Below are 20825 nucleotides of genomic sequence, written 5' to 3'. Positions count from 1 at the left end.
ACTGTATGTTGTTGTGTGTGTGTGTCATTCCTTACGAGGGCACTTCTTGACGCAGAAGGCTCCGTAGGTGTACTTGGCTCTGGGGTTGCTTTCCAGCTGGAAGGTGGTGGGGTTGTATACATGGGGCTGGGGGCACTGGGTCACACACGCCCCGCTGTCGTTGAAGTTGGTGCAAGCCTGTAGATGAAACACACACAAGTACGTGTGCGCACACACACAAACACACATATTAGTGCTGGGTGCTCATGGAAACACAGTTAGCAGATTGTGGTTTCCAGCTAAATAACAGTCCTTAAAGATTGTTTTTGTCACTGGCAGCCCTATGCACTCCAAGCAAGCACATGATCAAGTAACTGGTATGTAGCTGTAAACACAAAGACTGTTAAACACTACACAGACTTAATGAGTGACAAATGGCACCCTATTCCCTATGTAGCACACTACCTTTGATAGGGCTTTGGTTAAAGACGTAACTATATAGGGGATAGGGTGCCATTTGGAATGCAACCCCAGAGTGTTTTCCCACTCTGAAGATAGCTCAGGTGTGAATAACATGAAAACCATTGATTCAAATCCGTGTTGAAAAAGTAATATCAATAGTTAGAACTCCCACTATCTAATTAAACAGAAAGGAGCCCAATACATCATGAAATATAACAAACTCTGGAAATAAGTTATATCCAGAAAGGATAAATGGATAAAGAGAGAGAAAGAGCGCGGGAGAGAGAGAAGATAGGAGAGAGAGAGTAACGGCGGATTTCCCCTTCGTCTGAAGAGGAGTAACAGGGATCGGACCAAAACGCAGCGTGGTAAGTGTCCATGTTTTAATAGTATAAACTGAACACAAAAGAATACAAAATAACAAAACAGTCCCGTGTGGCACAAACACTGACACAGGAACCACTGTGCATACAAGCAACATAACATAGACAATCACCCACAATGACAAAACAGGCTACCTAAATATGGTTCCCAATCAGAGACAATGACTAACACTTGCCTCTGATTGAGAACCATACCAGGCCAAACACAGAAATAGACAAACTAGACATACAACATAGAATGCCCACTCAGATCACACCCTGACCAAACAAAACATAGAAACATACAAAGCAAACTATGGTCAGGGCGTGACAGAGAGAAAAGACAGAGAGAAAAAATGTACACTACCGGTCAAAAGTTTTAAAACACCTGCTCATTCAAGGGTTTTTCTTTCTATTTACTAGTTCCTACATAATGAAGACAACAAAACTATGAAATAGCACATATGGAATCATGTGGTAACCAATAAAGTGTTGAAACAAATCAAATTATATTTTACATTTGAGATTCTTCAAAGTAGCCACCCTTTACCTTGATGACAGCTTTGCACATTGTTGACATTAGAGAGAGAGAGAGTAACAAAGAAAGGGAGGTGGGCACAGCACAAGGCATTGTGGGAGAAAATTTGATTTGAACGTTATCTATCTTTCCCACAAAGAACGATGGCTGTGTCCCAAATGGCACCCTATTCCATATGTAGTGAACTATTTTTGGCTAGAGCCCTATGGGTCCTGATCAAAAGGATTGCACCACAGAGGGAATACGATGCCTTTGGGAAGTAGACAGTTTAAACAGGGAGATTCTGTGTCAGGAGCGACTTCTCTATGGAAGTATGAATAGCCTCTAATGGAAATAACCTCACATTCACACAAAATGTCACAGATAAGATAAAAGCTCTGGTGTACTAAAGAAGAGAACAAGAAGAGAAAAGGAAGAAATAGACTCGCTGGTCTATAATCAAAAACTCTGTCTTTGACGGTTTGAGACTGTTCACCATGGCAACAGGTGATTGAAAGGAGAGCTTTCTCTTTTGTGACGATAAGCTTTATAACGTGTATGTATATGTGTGTGTGTGTGTGTTTGTGTGTGTGTGCGCGTGCATGCATGTCTGTGTCCACACGCAGGTGGGTGAGTGTGCGTGTGCATGCTCCTGCGTGTAAGTGTGTGTACATACGAAGCAGTCCGTATCCTTGGGTCCGGAGCATCCTCCTGCACACTCGCGATGGCAGCAGTTACTGACCCAGGGTCCGAAACAGCGACCGTCACACTGCTCAGCACACACGGTTTTAGTCACTGGACAAAAGGGAAAGAGCATCAGAACACGATATAACAGGTTCCCATCACAGAAGCATTACTTTGACTAGAATCCAAACAAGGAAACAAGGAAACATAGTGCTTGTGGAAAACATAGCCTCCCTAAAGTTAAATCTATCATGTTGACTGTTTTCCTGCAGAATGAAGTCACACATATTGTTTATTAATCCTATGCCTGGTCGAAAAATGCATTGTCAATGGGGATTCTCCATTGAACATGCATTTCAGTCCATATGACAAGGCTTCCTCTGTGTCCAGGAAACAGGCCGATAGACTTCAGCTAAGGCAATATGGAGTTTAGCTGAGTAAGGGGTCTTTTGTAGAGATACCCTGCTGTTAGACTGATGTTCATATGACAGTCTGCCAGTCTGTGGTGCTGTATGGAGCTGAATTTCTATGTTTCCTGTCTGACATTGACAGTGTGATTGAAACGGCTATCAGCTATTTCTCCTGAATGTGCTGCTTCCACCGCCAGCCCTGTTCTCATTCTCCTGCAACTCCATTCACCAGTCCTGTTGATGTCCAGCCATATGGGCTTGATGGGTTGCTGATGGACTGATGGGTACACCTGTCTGTCTATCAGTGTGTGTGTGTGTGTGTGTGTGTGTGTGTGTGTGTGTGTGTGTGTGTGTGTGTGTGTGCGTGCGTGCGTGCGTGCGTGCGTGCGTGCGTGCGTGCGTGCGTGCGTGCGTGTGTGTGTGTGTGTGTGTGTGTGTGTGTGAATGTTGGTGAGCATGAATGGGTGTGTGCATGCGCAATAATCAACACTTTATATGTAGCTATATGACGTTGTCAATTTATCCATTTGTGTAATTGCGCAAATGCTTGTGGAATATGTCTTGCTGAGTAGAGCACAGCACTTTGTTGTGCTGACCCTTTGGGTTGGTGGTGATGGTGATACCTTGTCACAGTGAGACTGGCCCGTCTGGTCTGCCCACATTCCTCACCTCTTTTCCCTCCTCCCCGGCACATCCTCCTCCTGCCGTCCTCTACTCCTCTTCTCACTCAACCCATCCCCTTCCTCTCCCCCTTGTCCTCCTCTCCTCACCTCACTAACGTATCATCAATGCATTCCATTACGCCTGCCATGCGCCTCTCGCCACCGTTAGTGCAATGAAATGGCCTACTTAACAAAAATACATTTTGTTTAACAAATGACCTCATCAGGAGGCGCCACACATGCACATTGACGAACGAAAGCACGCTCACACGCCACACAGCCATTGATCTATTTGCCTTAAAAATACTATCCACTTAAAAATACCAGGCAGCCACCACAAATAAAAAGTCATCAATCTCATAAAGTATGCTGAATATCTTCAATTTGAACAGGCTGCTGACAGGGGCATCTGTCACAGCGCTGAATCTTATATCAACGCTGCCTAGCTGTCTGTTTTTATAGAGCAGCAGAGGCCCATGTTTCTGGAGGGGCTCAGTCGTAGGCTCGGTGGAGTCGGGGGAGAGAGTGTGCGTGTGTGTGCGTGTGTGTCTGGCTGTTCTGTAGACCAGGGAGCCTGTTTAGGCACCTGCATGTCAGGAGATAATACAGCCAGCCAGCGGTTGATATTGATGAGGGAGTTCTGTATTCAGTACTTGATGTGAGAGTGTTATACTGAGAGTCCTTTGTCTAGCAGTTTCTCACACAGCGCCATAGTATGCTCCAGCCCTATCAACGGGAAAGAAGTAGAAGGATAGAGGGAGAGAAGAGGGATGGAGTGAGAAGGAGGGGGATGGAGAACGAAGGAAAGGGATTGAAGGAGAAGGAGAGGGATAGAGTGAGAGAAGAGGGATGGAGTGAGAAGGAGGGGGATGGAGAACGAAGGAAAGGGATTGAAGGAAAAGGAGAGGGATAGAGTGAGAGAAGAGGGATGAAGTGAGAAGGAGGGGGATGGAGAACGAAGGAAAGGGATTGAAGGAAAAGGAGAGGGATAGAGTGAGAGAAGAGGGATGGAGTGAGAAGGAGGGGGATGGAGAACGAAGGAAAGGGATTGAAGGAGAAGGAGAGGGATAGAGTGAGATGAAGAGGGATGGAGAGATGGAGGAAGAGGCATGCATGGGTAGATGGAAAGATGGAAAAAGATAGATAGAAGGGAGGGATGGAGGGATGGAGATGTAGGGATGTAGTCCCCCACATACATATTATGCGAACATATGATGGAGTAAAAGAGAGCAAACACGCAGTGTTATCTTGTGAAGAGAGATGACGTGCTGTTAACTAGTCACTGGGTGAAGGAGTTCATACTGATTATCTTAATGAGATCAAGCTGCAGAGCACACAGACAGCACGCCAGGGAACACTACAGTGACAATATCAGACACACAGAGAGAGAGAGACGGAGAGGGAGAGAGAGAGAGAGAGAGAGAGAGAGAGAGAGAGAGAGAGAGAGAGAGAGAGAGAGAGAGAGAGAGAGAGAGAGAGAGAGAGAGTGGAGAGAGAGAGAGAGAGAGAGAGAGAGAGAGAGAGAGAGAGAGAGAGAGAGAGAGAGAGAGAGAGAGAGAGAGAGAGAGAGAGAGAGAGAGGACACACAGGGGGACAAACATCTGCCTGGAGGTGACAGCATCCCCTCCCACATATTCCCCCCTAGGTACAACTATGACAACATAACCAACAAAAACGGGTCACAACTCCTGCAGCTCTGTCGCACGCTGGGTATGTACATAGTCAACGGTAGGCTTCGAGGGGACTCCTATGGTAGGTACACCTATAGCTCATCTCTTGGCAGTAGTACTGTAGACTACTTTATCACTGACCTCAACCCAGAATCTCTCAGAGCGTTCACAGTCAGCCCACTGACACCCCTATCAGACCACAGCAAAATCACAGTCTACTTAAACAGAGCAATACACAATCATGAGGCATCAAAGCCAAAGGAACTGAGTAACATTAAGAAATGCTATAGATGGAAGGAATGCAGTTTGGAAACCTACCAAAAAAACAATTAGGCAACAACAAATTCAATCCCTTTTAGACAATTTCCTGGGTAAAATGTTCCACTGTAATAGTGAAGGTGTAAACCTGGCAGTAGAAAATCTTAACAGTATATTTGACCTCTCAGCTTCCCTATCAAATCTAAAAATCTCAAATAGAAAACCGAAGAAAATTAACAATAATGACAAATGGTTTGATGAAGAATGCAAAAATCTAAGAAAGAAATTGAGAAACCTGTCCAACCAAAAACATAGAGACCCGGAAAACCTGAGTCTACGCCTTCACTATGGTGAATCACTAAAACAATACAGAAATACACTACGGAAAAAGAAGGAACAGCATGTTAGAAATCAGCTCAATGCAATTGAAGAATCCATAGACTCTAACCACTTCTGGGAAAATTGGAAAACACTAAACAAGCAACAACACGAAGAATTATCTATCCAAAATGGAGATGTATGGGTAAACCACTTCTCCAATCTTTTTGGTTCTATAACAAAGAACAAAGAGCAAAAACATATACATGATCAAATACAGATCTTAGAATCAACTATTAAAGACTACCAGAACCCACTGGATTCTCCAATTACATTGAATGAGTTACAGGACAAAATAAAAACCCTTCAACCCAAAAAGGCCTGTGGTGCCGATTGTGTCCTCAATGAAATGATCAAATATACAGACAACAAATTCCAATTGGCTATACTAAAACTCTTTAACATCATACTTAGCTCTGGCATCTTCCCCAATATTTGGAACCAAGGACTGATCACCCCAATCCACAAAAGTGGAGACAAATTTGACCCCAATAACTACCGTGGAATATGTGTCAACAGTAACCTTGGGAAAATCCTCTGCATTATTATTAACAGCAGACTCGTACATTTCCTCAATGAAAACAATGTACTGAGCAAATGACAAATTGGCTTTTTACCAAATTACCGTACAACAGACCATGTATTCACCCTGCACACCCTAATTGACAACCAAACAAACCAAAACAAAGGCAAAGTCTTCTCATGCTTTGTTGATTTCAAAAAAGCCTTCGACTCAATCTGGCATGAGGGTCTGCTATACAAACTGATGGAAAGTGGTGTTGGGGGTAAAACATACGACATTATAAAATCCATGTACACAAACAACAAGTGTGCGGTTAAAATTGGCAAAAAACACACACATTTCTTCACACAGGGTCGTGGGGTTAGACAGGGATGCAGCTTAAGCCCCACCCTCTTCAACATATATATCAACGAATTGGCGCGGGCACTAGAAAAGTCTGCAGCACCCGGCCTCCCCCTGTTAGAATCCGACGTCAAATGTCTGCTGTTTGCTGATGATCTGGTGCTTCTGTCACCAACCAAGGAGGGCCTACAGCAGCACCTAGATCTTATGCACAGATTCTGTCAGACCTGGGCCCTGACAGTAAATCTCAGTAAGACCAAAATAATGGTGTTCCAAAAAAGGTCCAGTCACCAGGACCACAAATACAAATTCCATCTAGACACTGTTGCCCTAGAGCACACAAAAAAACTATACATACCTTGGCCTAAACATCAGCGCCACAGGTAACTTCCACAAAGCTGTGAACGATCTGAGAGACAAGGCAAGAAGGGCATTCTATGCCATCAAAAGAAACATAAATTTCAACATACCAATTAGGATTTGGCTAAAAATATTTGAATCAGTAAAGGAGCCCATTGCCCTTTATGGTTGTGAGGTCTGGGGTCCGCTCACCAACCAAGACCTCACAAAATGGGACAAACACCAAATTGAGACTCTGCACGCAGAATTCCGCAAAAATATCCTCCGTGTACAACGTAAAACACCAAATAATGCATGCAGAGCAGAATTAGGCCGATACCCACTAATTATCAAAATCCAGAAAAGAGCCGTTAAATTCTACAACCACCTAAAAGGAAGCGATTCACAAACCTTCCATAACAAAGCCATTACCTACAGAGAGATGAACCTGGAGAAGAGTCCCCTAAGCAAGCTGGTCCTGGGGCTCTGTTCACAAACACAAACACACCCTACAGAGCCCCAGGACAACAGCACAATTAGACCCAACCAAATCATGAGAAAACAAAAAGATAATTACTTAACACATTGGAAAGAATTACCAAAAAAACAGAGCAAACTAGAATGCTATTTGGCCCTACACAGAGAGTACACAGCGGCAGAATACCTGACCACTGTGACTGACCCAAAATTAAGGAAAGCTTTGACTATGTACAGACTCAGTGAGCATAGCCTTGCTATTGAGAAAGGCCGCCGTAGGCAGACATGGCTCTCAAGAGAAGACAGGCTATGTGCTCACTGCCCACAAAATGAGGTGGAAACTGAGCTGCACTTCCTAACCTCCTGCCCAATGTATGACCATATTAGAGAGACATATTTCCCCCAGATTACACAGATCCACAAAGAATTCGAAAACAAATCCAATTTTGAAAAACTCCCATATCTTTTGGGTGAAATTCCACAGTGTGCCATCACAGCAGCAAGATTTGTGACCTGTTGCCACGAGAAAAGGGCAACCAGTGAAGAACAAACACCATTGTAAATACAACCCATATTTATGCTTATTCATTTTATCTTGTGTCCTTTAACTATTTGTACATTGTATATATATATATAATATGACATTTGTAATGTCTTTACTGTTTTTAAACTTCTGTATGTGTTTACTGTTAAATTTGGTTGTTTTTCACTTTATATATTCACTTTGTATGTTGTCTACCTCACTTGCTTTGGCAATGTTAACACATGTTTCCCATGCCAATAAAGCCCTTGAATTGAATTGAATTGATTTGAGAGAGAGAGAGAGAGAGAGAGAGAGAGAGAGAGAGAGAGAGAGAGAGAGAGAGAGAGAGAGAGAGAGAGAGAGAGAGAGGGAGGGAGAGGGATAGAGAGAGAATAGGGGAAATACATACAGTAAAGATACTAGGGGAAATACATACAGTAAAGAGAATAGGAGAAATACATACAGTAAAGATAATAGGGGTAATACATACAGTAAAGAGAATAGGGGAAATACATACAGTAAAGAGAATAGGGGAAATACATACAGTAAAGAGAATAGGGGAAATACATACAGTAAAGAGAATAGGGGAAATACATACAGTAAAGAGAATAGGGGAAATACATACAGTAAAGAGAATAGGGGAAATACATACAGTAAAGAGAATAGGGGAAATACATACAGTAAAGAGAATAGGGGAAATACATACAGTAAAGAGAATAGGGGAAATACATACAGTAAAGAGAATAGGGAAATACATACAGTAAAGAGAATAGGGGAAATACATACAGTAAAGAGAATAGGGAAATACATACAGTAAAGAGAATAGGGAAATACATACAGTAAAGAGAATAGGGGAAATACATACAGTAAAGAGAATAGGGGAAATACATACAGTAAAGAGAATAGGGGAAATACATACAGTAAAGAGAATAGGGAAATACATACAGTAAAGAGAATAGGGAAATACATACAGTAAAGAGAATAGGGGAAATACATACAGTAAAGAGAATAGGGGAAATACATACAGTAAAGAGAATAGGGGAAATACATACAGTAAAGAGAATAGGGGAAATACATACAGTAAAGAGAATAGGGGAAATACATACAGTAAAGAGAATAGGGGAAATACATACAGTAAAGAGAATAGGGGAAATACATACAGTAAAGAGAATAGGGGAAATACATACAGTAAAGAGAATAGGGGAAATACATGGAACATTCTGGGTAAAAAGAGAGAATACCACAGATGGAGAGAAATGAAAGACATGTACAGTACAGTGACAGAAGCACATGGGGGCCTGGGATAGACAGACAGACAGGCTGAGGTAGAAGTACTCAGACAGGACATGAGAGTGATTAATTAGAGACAGAAGAGGGAATTTACAGGCAGTTTGACTTCTTCCTCAACTCAACCCTAATGGTGTTTACTACAGGACTGTTACAGCACACCTTCTCCTGTTAGAAAGAAACTGTGTGTGTGTCAAGCCCTATCTTCTTAAACAGGTGCTTGTCCACGAAGGTATGGATAAGGTACGTAACACACATCCCTTCACAGCAGGAGACTAAGGCGTAGTAATATATCAGACATAATATACTAGCAGTACTGTATATCTACGAATACTAGCAGTACTGTATATCTAAGAAGCTAAACGCTGTGCTGTTATTAGCCCCATGTGGTACCACCCTCCCGCAGACAGAGAGAGACACCCCTCTGGGCTGAGTGCTGCTGAGTGGTAGTGTGTGTGTGTGTGTGTGTGTGTGTGTGTGTGTGTGTGTGTGTGTGTGTGTGTGTGTGTGTGTGTGTGTGTGTGTGTGTGTGTGTGTGTGTGTGTGTGTGTGTGTGTGTGTGTGTGTGTGTGTGTGTGTGTGTGTGTGTGTGTGTGTGTGTGTGTGTGTGTGTCTGTGTCTGTGTCTGAGCGTTTGTGATGGTCAGTCCTATGTGCTTACACAGCTAACCCAGGTTACCTCTCACACACCACAGCTATCTTCAGACTGGCTCACAGGTGAGGCAACAGACGGTGTGTTGTTTAACAGTTTGACTTAACGCAGGGCAGTCATTGGAGTGGGTAGCAGGGGAAATCACAGTTGTTTAAGCCTGAGGAGGCAAGGATTTTAAATCTGGCATTGTGGAGGAGGGCGAGATGGGGCATGAGCCGGAGGAGGAGACGATGGGGAAAATAAGATAGTGAGAGAGGGAGAGGAGAGTGAGAGAGAGCGAGAGAGAGGGAAAAAAAGAGAGCGAGAGAGAGAGAGAATAGAAGAGTCTGTGGGAGGGCCACAGGGCCAAAGCCAATTATGCTGGCAGTGTTAAAGTGCACTCCTGTGCTGCCTGTCTGCGTGTCGTGGGTGAGAGGCAGGGGAGAAAGAAAGCGAACGAATGAGAGAGTGAGAGAGAAAAAGAGAGAGAGAGAGACTGCAGGGAGGTACTCACAGGTCTGACACTGGTCCTCCTTTGGGCCCCAGCAGCGACCATTACAGGATACGTGACACTTCTGACCTGTGGACGACATGGGTGTAAATTATCCAGTCAAATACTTTCCATAGCAGAGATATTATGATCAAACCACCCATCTTACTAGCTCCTTTTTTAAGCACTGGCATGCTTAAGGCTATGATGATTTCAACAGTGACACTCTACTGTTTTGTGTCCTTAATGCACTGTACTAGAGTTGTCTTATTAATGACTGCTGTAGGGGTGAGAGTCAGCGACAACAGCTACTAGCTAGAAACTCTGCTGCTATATTAGTGCTAGCTGTGTTTTGGAGGGCTTAATTGACTGCTTGGTAATTGCAGAGTGAGGCTGGATGAGTGCTGAATGGCGTCCTCTGTCTCTGTTCCACTTCAGTAAAAAACAATTATATTTAAGACTGACGCTCTCTCTGACATCTCTAGCTCCCTTCGTCTATCCCTCTCTTCATCCCTCCCTCTTTTCATCCATCCATCCCTCCCACTGGGCACAGACGTCAATTCAACGTCTATTCTACATTGGTTCAACGTAATCTCTTTGAAATGACGAGGAAACAACATTGATTCAACCAGTGTGTGCCCAGTGGGCTGGTACTCGCTCGGACTCCATCAACTGTCCTTTGCTACCCTTCTCTCCATCTCTCCCTCCCTCACTCAATCACTCACTTGCCCTTACTCAATAGGAATTGTAACACATGCTGTACAATAAGTCAGTAATATTGTAAATAAGTCATATCTATCAGTAATATTGTAAAATAAGTCATATCTATCAGTAATATTGTAAAATAAGTCAGTAATATTGTAAAATAAGTCATATCTATTAGTAATATTGTAAAATAAGTCAGTAATATTGTAAATAAGTCATATCTATCAGTAATATTGTGAAATAAGTCATATCTATCAGTAATATTGTAAATAAGTCATATCTATCAGTAATATTGTAAAATAAGTCATATCTATCAGTAATATTGTAAATAAGTCAGTAATATTGTAAATAAGTCATATCTACTTTTAAACTGGGACAAAACAGAGATGCTTGTTCTAGCTCCCAAGAAACAAAGAGCTCTTCTGTTGAATCTGACTATCAATCTTAATGGTTGTACAGTCGTCTCAAATAAAACTGTGAAGGACCTCTGCGTTACTCTGGACCCTGATCTCTCTTTTGAAGAACATATCAAGACTGTTTCAAGGACAGCTTTTTTCCATCTATGTAACATTGCAAAAATCTGAAACTTTCTGTCCAAAAATGATGCAGAAAAATTAATCCATGCTTTTGTCACTTCTAGGTTAGACTACTGCAATGCTCTACTTTCCGGCTACCCGGATAAAGCACTAAATAAACTTCAGTTAGTGCTAAATACGGCTGCTAGAATCCTGACTAGAACCAAAAAATTTGATCATATTACTCCAGTGCTAGCCTACCTACACTGGCTTCCTGTCAAGGCAAGGGCTGATTTCAAGGTTTTACTGCTAACCTACAAAGCATTACATGGGCTTGCTCCTACCTATCTCTCTGATTTGGTCCTGCCGTACATACCTACACGTACGCTACGGTCACAAGACGCAGGCCTCCTAATTGTCCCTATAATTTCTAAGCAAACAGCTGGAGGCAGGGCTTTTTCCTACAGAGCTCCATTTTTATGGAATGGTCTGCCTACCCATGTGAGAGACACAAACTCAGTCTCAACCTTTAAGTCTTTACTGAAGACTCATCTTTTCAGTGGGTAATATGATTTAGTGTATTCTGGCCCACGAGTGTGAAGGTGAACGGAAAGGCTCTGGAGCAACGAACCGCCCTTGCTGTCTCTGCCTGGCCGGTTCCCCTCTTTCCACTGCGATCCTCTGCCTCTAACCCTATTACAGGGTCACTGGCGTACTAGGGCTCTTTCATACCGTCCCTAGGAGGGGTGCGTCACTTGAATGGGTTGAGTCACTGATGTGATCTTCCTGTCTGGGTTGGCGCCCCCCCCCCCTTGGGTTGTGCCGTGGCGGAGATCTTTGTGGGCTATACTCGGCCTTGTCTCAAGATGGTAAGTTGGTGGTTGAAGATATCCCTCTAGTGGTGTGGGGGCTGTGCTTTGGCAAAGTGGGTGGGGTTATATCCTTCCTGTTTGGCCCTGTCCGGGGGTGTCATCGGATAGGGCCACAGTGTCTCCTGACCCCTCCTGTCTCAGCCTCCAGTATTTATGCTGCAGTAGTTTATGTGTCGGGGGCTAGAGTCAGTTTGTTATATCTGGAGTACTTCTCCTGTCCTATCCGGTGTCCTGTGTGAATTTAAGTATGCTCTCTCTAATTCTCTCTTTCTCTCTTTCTTTCTCTCTCTGGGAGGACCTGAGCCCTAGGACCATGCCTCAGGACTACCTGACCTGATGACTCCTTGCTGTCCCCAGTCCACCTGGCCGTGCTGCTGCTCCAGTTTCAACTGTTCTGCCTGTGATTATTATTATTTGACCATGCTGGTCATTTATGAACATTTGAACATCTTGGCCTGGTTCTGGTTCTGTTATAATCTCCACCCGGCACAGCCAGAAGAGGACTGGCCACCCCACATAGCCTGGTTCCTCTCTAGGTTTCTTCCTAGGTTTTGGCCTTTCTGGGGAGTTTTTCCTAGCCACCGTGCTTCTACACCTGCATTGCTTGCTGTTTGAGGTTTTAGGCTGGGTTTCTGTACAGCACTTTGAGATATCAGCTGATGTACGAAGGGCTATATAAATACATTCAATGTTTTTTTAAATATTTTTTATATCTATCAGTAATATTGTAAATAAGTCATATCTATCAGTAATATTGTAAAATAAGTAATTTCTATCAGTAATATTGTAAAATAAGTCAGTAATATTGTAAAATAAGTCATATCTATCAGTAATATTGTAAAATAAGTCATATCTATCAGTAATATTGTAAAATAAGTCATACCTATCAGTAATATTGTAAAATAAGTCAGTAATATTGTAAAATAAGTCATTTCTATCAGTAATATTGTAAAATAAGTCAGTAATATTGTAAAATAAGTCATATCTATCAGTAATATTGTAAAATAAGTCATACCTATCAGTAATATTGTAAAATAAGTCAGTAATATTGTAAAATAAGTCATATCTATCTGTAATATTGTACAATAAGTCAGTAATATTGTAAAATAAGTCAGTAATATTGTAAAATAAGTCATATCTATGAGTAATATGAACCACTTCACTGTCTTTTGATCAGGTTTCTCCTCTCTGGGCGACAAACTGAACCATGAAAGCCTCTTCTGTTATACCTCCCTTTCTCTCACTCTTTCCCTCCCTCTTTGCTGTCGTTCTAGGTTAGCATAAAAACACCAGTCAGTAGAAGCTGATCAGGAGAGGAGACATGGTAATGGGGAAAGCTGGGGAGCTGGAGATAAAGGCATGTCTATCTGTAACATATATACCTGAGCCCACACAGAGTTGTATATGATGTCATAACCAGGCTTTAGTGTCCAAGGTCTTACTATCTACATTCTAATTCCCCTTGACCTTCAGTACAACTATCACACTCTTTCTCTCCGCATCATAATGTTTCACTACTGAAGGTTAAAATGTCGAAACGAAATGACTTTACAACTTTCTGTGTTATGGGTTTGGCTATGAGAGCTAGAGAGGCTTATACGTGGATTGATAGGGAGTCGATTTCAAATTCCTTTGTTGTTTTGAAGAGCCAATAAAAACAGAAAAAAAACTGGAGTTGCCCCAAGAATAGAGGAGATTATAGTCTAAAGATGGATTACAAGTTTCCAGACCCCCTTTGATCTTTAGTAGGATGTGTAGTGTCTGCACTGTTTGTATGTGTGTGTGTGTGTGTACGTGCGTGCGTTCGTGCGTAAATCAGATTATGAAAAGTATTGAGTGAGACCAATGAAGAGAATGCAATATAAATGGATGATGCTGACATATCATCAATGCTGTGAGCTGGTGTTTGAAGGTTGGCAGATCCAGAGGTTGTTCTAGGACAGCTAGTCATTAATAACAAATAAAAACATACAATAAATAAAGAATAAACCAAAATCAACAGATATATCACCAACCAATGACAAAACCACTCCATAAAACACGAGGGAACTATAGAGCAAGGGTTACAAACAGACTCGTGGGACAATGAGAAAAAATCAGGTCAGAAGAGCAATAACATAAGACGACATAAACCACCCCCCCCCCGCCCCCCCCCCCCCCCTCGACTCCCTTCGTCAGATTAGGCCGATGGCATGTTTGTGCTATAAAAAAATAATAATTATGTTCACTTGTCTTCTCTTCGATTACAGAAAGGCATTACTGAGAGATTATGCATTTCTTGGAACTGTTGTTTTACGGATTCAGGTTACTAAGTGTATCCCGAATGGCACCCTATCACCTTTATAGTGTACTACTTCCCATAGAGCTCTGGTCAAAAGTAGTACACAACAGTGTATAGGAATAAGTTTCCATTTGGGACGTATAATAAGTGATTGCTTTTCTGGCTGTTGACACTTCTTGTGTAGCCACTTCTCGGTTAATATGGTACATCTGTGATGTCATTTCATTAGGGTCACAGTTGAGCAAGGTATATTTTGTAGGCCCTTAGATGTGACATGTTGAGATATTATGATCTTAATTCTGTTCATGGCAGCATTGTCCTATATGCGTCTGTCACCATGTGTTTATAACATAGTTTGTCTCTCTCCATTGTCCTGAAAGCTATAAAGGTAAATTGGTGAAATAATTTATTTGTGTATGAGAACGTGGCTGGATGGATAGACTTTCTTTTGTTGGTGAGTTACTATGATATTGGTGGCTCTTCTTATTATTGTAAAAGACATCCAGGCTACATATAAAAGTGTTAAGAAAATGAGTCTACGTTTTCCATTGGTGAGCTACTCACATGTAACACTGCTATTGGTTGGCACAACCAGAGGGCTGACGCGGGCGTTCTTGACGATGTCTTGCCAGTGGATGGTGTCTGCGTGGCACAGGAACTTATTCTGGTCGACATAGACACCGCCCTGTAGGATCTCTGTAGGATAGGAGAAAACACAGGGAAACACATCAGGACAAAGTACTGACACACACACACACACGTCACTACTTTACAGGAGAGGCATTTCATCTAAATGATTTTTTGTTGTTGCAGTAATGCCATTTTGAACATGTTAACGTTCATGTGCCGTAATAACAAACTGGTTTGTCATCTATAAATATAAATAAAGTGTGAAATCACAAAGCTGTTTAGACACAAAGAAAGTACAGAATCTTGCCTAGAGGAACAGCTAAAGGAGTCCTCCGCCCTGAGTACAATAACGCTTTATCAGCCTTTCAGACATGATAGATGTGGCTTTCGGCCAGACAGACCTTGTCTTATTGGTGATATTAACCGTCATCTAGTTTCGTTGTTGTTTTTCCTCTCTCCTCCTCCATAGATTGGAGACTCATAGCAGCAGACACACACAAACATGCACAAACACATATATGCACGCACGCACACACACACAAACACAGGAAATAATTACGTTAACCCCCCACGATACCAAATCCATCCAGCCTGGATTTAAACCCTCAGCCAGTCAGGGAAAGACAACACTAACACGTTTGTAATTTCATATTTCATGATTGGAGGGAGGAGAGGATGAGATATCCAAAATGGCACCCTATTCCCTATATAGTGCACTACCTTTGACCAGGGCCCTGGGCACTACATAGGGAATAGAGTTCAATTTGTGATGCAACCCCAGTCTTCTAATATGGATTATATTGTCAACCTCGGATCAGAGAGTTTACTGGGGCTGGGGGAGATCTGACCAACCCCCTCTCTTCACCCTCACTAACCTCCATCCCTCAGTGCACTATGGTGCACAGAGGACAGCCCTGATTATTCTCATCTTGGGAAAGAAGGTCGACGACATCCGATCCTCGTTTGCTAAGTCAAACGACACCGCTGGTTCTGCTCACAGTGCCCTACCCTGTGCTCTGACCTCTTTCTCCCCTCTCTCTCCAGATGAAATCTCGCGTCTTGTGACGGTCGGCCGCCCAACAACCTGCCCGCTTGACCCTATCCCCTCCTCTCTTCTCCAGACCATTTCCGGAGACCTTCTCCCTTACCTCACCTCGCTCATCAACTTATCCCTGACCGCTGGCTACGTCCCTTCCGTCTTCAAGAGAGCGAGAGTTGCACCCCTTCTGAAAAAACCTACACTCGATCCCTCCGATGTCAACAACTACAGACCAGTATCCCTTCTTTCTTTTCTCTCCAAAACTCTTGAACGTGCCGTCCTTGGTCAGCTCTCCCGCTATCTCTCTCAGAATGACCTTCTTGATCCAAATCAGTCAGGTTTCAAGACTAGTCATTCAACTGAGACTGCTCTTCTCTGTATCACGGAGGCGCTCCGCACCGCTAAAGCTAACTCTCTCTCCTCTGCTCTCATCCTTCTAGACCTATCGGCTGCCTTCGATACTGTGAACCATCAGATCCTCCTCTCCACCCTCTCCGAGTTGGGCATCTCCGGCGTGGCCCACGCTTGGATTGCGTCCTACCTGACAGGTCGCTCCTACCAGGTGGCGTGGCGAGAATCTGTCTCCTCACCATGCGCTCTCACCACTGGTGTCCCCCAGGGCTCTGTTCTAGGCCCTCTCCTATTCTCGCTATACACCAAGTCACTTGGCTCTGTCATAACCTCACATGGTCTCTCCTATCATTGCTATGCAGACGACACACAATTAATCTTCTCCTTTCCCCCTTCTGATGACCAGGTGGCGAATCGCATCTCTGCATGTCTGGCAGACATATCAGTGTGGATGACGGATCACCATCTCAAGCTGAACTTCGGCAAGACGGAGCTGCTCTTCCTCCCGGGGAAGGACTGCCCGTTCCATGATCTCGCCATCACGGTTGACAACTCCATTGTGTCCTCCTCCCAGAGCGCTAAGAACCTTGGCGTGATCCTGGACAACACCCTGTCGTTCTCAACTAACATCAAGGCGGTGGCCCGTTCCTGTAGGTTCATGCTCTACAACATCCGCAGAGTACGACCCTGCCTCACACAGGAAGCGGCGCAGGTCCTAATCCAGGCACTTGTCATCTCCCGTCTGGATTACTGCAACTCGCTGTTGGCTGGGCTCCCTGCCTGTGCCATTAAACCCCTTCAACTCATCCAGAACGCCGCAGCCCGTCTAGTGTTCAACCTTCCCAAGTTCTCTCACGTCACCCCGCTCCTCCGCTCTCTCCACTGGCTTCCAGTTGAAGCTCGCATCCGCTACAAGACCATGGTGCTTGCCTACGGAGCTGTGAGGGGAACGGCACCTCAGTACCTCCAGGCTCTGATCAGGCCCTACACCCAAATAAGGGCACTGCGTTCATCCACCTCTGGCCTGCTCGCCTCCCTACCACTGAGGAAGTACAGTTCCCGCTCAGCCCAGTCAAAACTGTTCGCTGCTCTGGCTCCCCAATGGTGGAACAAACTCCCTCACGACGCCAGGACAGCGGAGTCAATCACCACCTTCCGGAGACACCTGAAACCCCACCTCTTTAAGGAATACCTAGGATAGGATAAAGTAATCCTTCTCACCCCCCCCTCCCCCTTAAAATATGTAGATGCACTATTGTAAAGTGGCTGTTCCACTGGATGTCATAAGGTGAATGCACCAATTTGTAAGTCGCTCTGGATAAGAGCGTCTGCTAAATGACTTAAATGTAATGTAATGTAAATGGAATTCTCAGAGATAATTTTATATACATTTTTTACCATTATTTAACTAGGCATGTCAGTTAAGAACAAATTCTTATTTACAATGATGGCCTACCCCGGCCAAACCCTAACAGGGACGACGCTGGGCCAATTGTGCACCGCCCTATGGGACTCCCAATAACGACCGGTATTGATACAGCCTGGAATTGAACCAGGGTCTGTAATGACACCTATCCTCAGAGAGAGTCCTTTCCAGACCTCATCCAGACTATTCTCAGTGAGAGTCCTTGTCAGACCTAATCCAGATTATCCTCAGTGAGAGTCCTTGTCAGACATAATCGAGACTATCCTCAGTGAGAGTCCTTGTCAAACCTAATCCAGATTATCCTCAGTGAGAGTCCTTGTCAACCCTAATCCAGACTATCCTCAATGAGAGTCCTTGTCAGACATAATCCAGACTATCCTCAGTGAGAGTCCTTGTCAGACATAATCCAGACTATCCTCAATGAGTCCTTGTCAGACATAATCCAGACTATCCTCAGTGAGAGTCCTTGTCAGACATAATCCAGACTATCCTCAATGAGAGTCCTTGTCAGACATAATCCAGACTATCCTCAGTGAGAGTCCTTGTCAGACCTAATCCAGACTATCCTCAGTGAGAGTCCTTGTCAGCCATAATCCAGACTATCCTCAATGAGAGTCCTTGTCAGATCTAATCCATACTATCATCAGAGAGAGTCCTTGTCAGACCTAATCCAGACTATCCTCAGTGAGAGTCCTTGTCAGACATAATCCAGACTATCCTCAGACAGAGTCCTTGTCAGACCTAATCCAGATTATCCTCAGAGAGAGTCCTTGTCAGACATAATCCAGACTATCCTCAGTGAGAGTCCTTGTCAGACATAATCCAGGCTATCCTCAATGAGAGTCCTTGTCAGACATAATCCAGGCTATCCTCAATGAGAGTCCTTGTCAGACATAATCCAGGCTATCCTCAATGAGAGTCCTTGTCAGACATAATCCAGGCTATCCTCAATGAGAGTCCTTGTCAGACATAATCCAGACTATCCTCAGTGAGAGTCCTTGTCAGACATAATCCAGGCTATCCTCAGAGAGAGTCCTTGTCAGACATAATCCAGATTATCCTCAGAGAGAGTCCTTGTCAGACATAATCCAGACTATCCTCAGTGAGAGTCCTTGTCAGACATAATCCAGATTATCCTCAGAGAGAGTCCTTGTCAGACATAATCCAGACTATCCTCAATGAGAGTCCTTGTCAGACATAATCCAGGCTATCCTCAATGAGAGTCCTTGTCAGACATAATCCAGACTATCCTCAGTGAGAGTCCTTGTCAGACATAATCCAGGCTATCCTCAATGAGAGTCCTTGTCAGACATAATCCAGGCTATCCTCAATGAGAGTCCTTGTCAGACATAATCCAGGCTATCCTCAAAGAGAGTCCTTGTCAGACATAATCCAGGCTATCCTCAATGAGAGTCCTTGTCAGACATAATCCAGGCTATCCTCAATGAGAGTCCTTGTCAGACATAATCCAGGCTATCCTCAATGAGAGTCCTTGTCAGACATAATCCAGGCTATCCTCAATGAGAGTCCTTGTCAGACATAATCCAGGCTATCCTCAATGAGAGTCCTTGTCAGACATAATCCAGGCTATCCTCAATGAGAGTCCTTGTCAGACATAATCCAGGCTATCCTCAATGAGAGTCCTTGTCAACCCTAATCCAGACTATCCTCAATGAGAGTCCTTGTCAGACATAATCCAGACTATCCTCAATGAGAGTCCTTGTCAGACATAATCCAGACTATCCTCAGTGAGAGTCCTTGTCAGACATAATCCAGACTATCCTCAATGAGAGTCCTTGTCAGACATAATCCAGACTATCCTCAGTGAGAGTCCTTGTCAGACCTAATCCAGACTATCCTCAGTGAGAGTCCTTGTCAGCCATAATCCAGACTATCCTCAATGAGAGTCCTTGTCAGATCTAATCCACACTATCCTCAGAGAGAGTCCTTGTCAGACCTAATCCAGACTATCCTCAGTGAGAGTCCTTGTCAGACATAATCCAGACTATCCTCAGACAGAGTCCTTGTCAGACCTAATCCAGATTATTCTCAGAGAGAGTCCTTGTCAGACATAATCCAGACTATCCTCAGTGAGAGTCCTTGTCAGACATAATCCAGGCTATCCTCAATGAGAGTCCTTGTCAGACATAATCCAGGCTATCCTCAATGAGAGTCCTTGTCAGACATAATCCAGGCTATCCTCAATGAGAGTCCTTGTCAGACATAATCCAGGCTATCCTCAATGAGAGTCCTTGTCAGACATAATCCAGGCTATCCTCAATGAGAGTCCTTGTCAGACATAATCCAGGCTATCCTCAATGAGAGTCCTTGTCAGACATAATCCAGATTATCCTCAGAGAGAGTCCTTGTCAGACATAATCCAGACTATTCTCAGTGAGAGTCCTTGTCAGACATAATCCAGACTATCCTCAATGAGAGTCCTTGTCAGACATAATCCAGACTATCCTCAATGAGAGTCCTTGTCAGACATAATCCAGACTATTCTCAGTGAGAGTCCTTGTCAGACATAATCCAGACTATCCTCAATGAGAGTCCTTGTCAGACATAATCCAGACTATCCTCAATGAGAGTCCTTGTCAGACATAATCCAGACTATCCTCAGTGAGAGTCCTTGTCAGACCTAATCCAGACTATCCTCAGTGAGAGTCCTTGTCAGCCATAATCCAGACTATCCTCAATGAGAGTCCTTGTCAGATCTAATCCACACTATCCTCAGAGAGAGTCCTTGTCAGACCTAATCCAGACTATCCTCAGTGAGAGTCCTTGTCAGACATAATCCAGACTATCCTCAGACAGAGTCCTTGTCAGACCTAATCCAGATTATCCTCAGAGAGAGTCCTTGTCAGACATAATCCAGACTATCCTCAGTGAGAGTCCTTGTCAGACATAATCCAGGCTATCCTCAATGAGAGTCCTTGTCAGACATAATCCAGGCTATCCTCAATGAGAGTCCTTGTCAGACATAATCCAGATTATCCTCAGAGAGAGTCCT

General features: G+C 43.7%; 1 protein-coding gene across 2 annotated transcripts in view; it reads right to left on the bottom strand.

Annotated features, from left to right (window-relative positions):
- LOC124044010 (receptor tyrosine-protein kinase erbB-4-like) overlaps window positions 1–20825 on the bottom strand; it is a 624844-nt gene that overhangs the window by 194486 nt on the left and 409533 nt on the right. For both annotated transcript variants that reach the window (XM_046363297.1, XM_046363298.1), the window contains exons 4-7: window positions 14931–15062; window positions 10018–10083; window positions 1997–2115; window positions 36–177 (exon numbers count right to left, since the gene is read on the bottom strand). In XM_046363297.1, coding sequence (XP_046219253.1) covers window positions 36–177; window positions 1997–2115; window positions 10018–10083; window positions 14931–15062 — 459 coding nt within the window. The remainder of the gene's footprint in view (window positions 1–35; window positions 178–1996; window positions 2116–10017; window positions 10084–14930; window positions 15063–20825) is intronic.

This window comes from Oncorhynchus gorbuscha, linkage group LG09 (genome assembly GCF_021184085.1).
Source record: "Oncorhynchus gorbuscha isolate QuinsamMale2020 ecotype Even-year linkage group LG09, OgorEven_v1.0, whole genome shotgun sequence".
Lineage (NCBI taxonomy): Eukaryota > Metazoa > Chordata > Actinopteri > Salmoniformes > Salmonidae > Oncorhynchus > Oncorhynchus gorbuscha.
The sequence above is the reverse complement of the archived record's forward strand: the minus strand, read 5'-3'. Positions and strand labels throughout refer to the sequence as shown.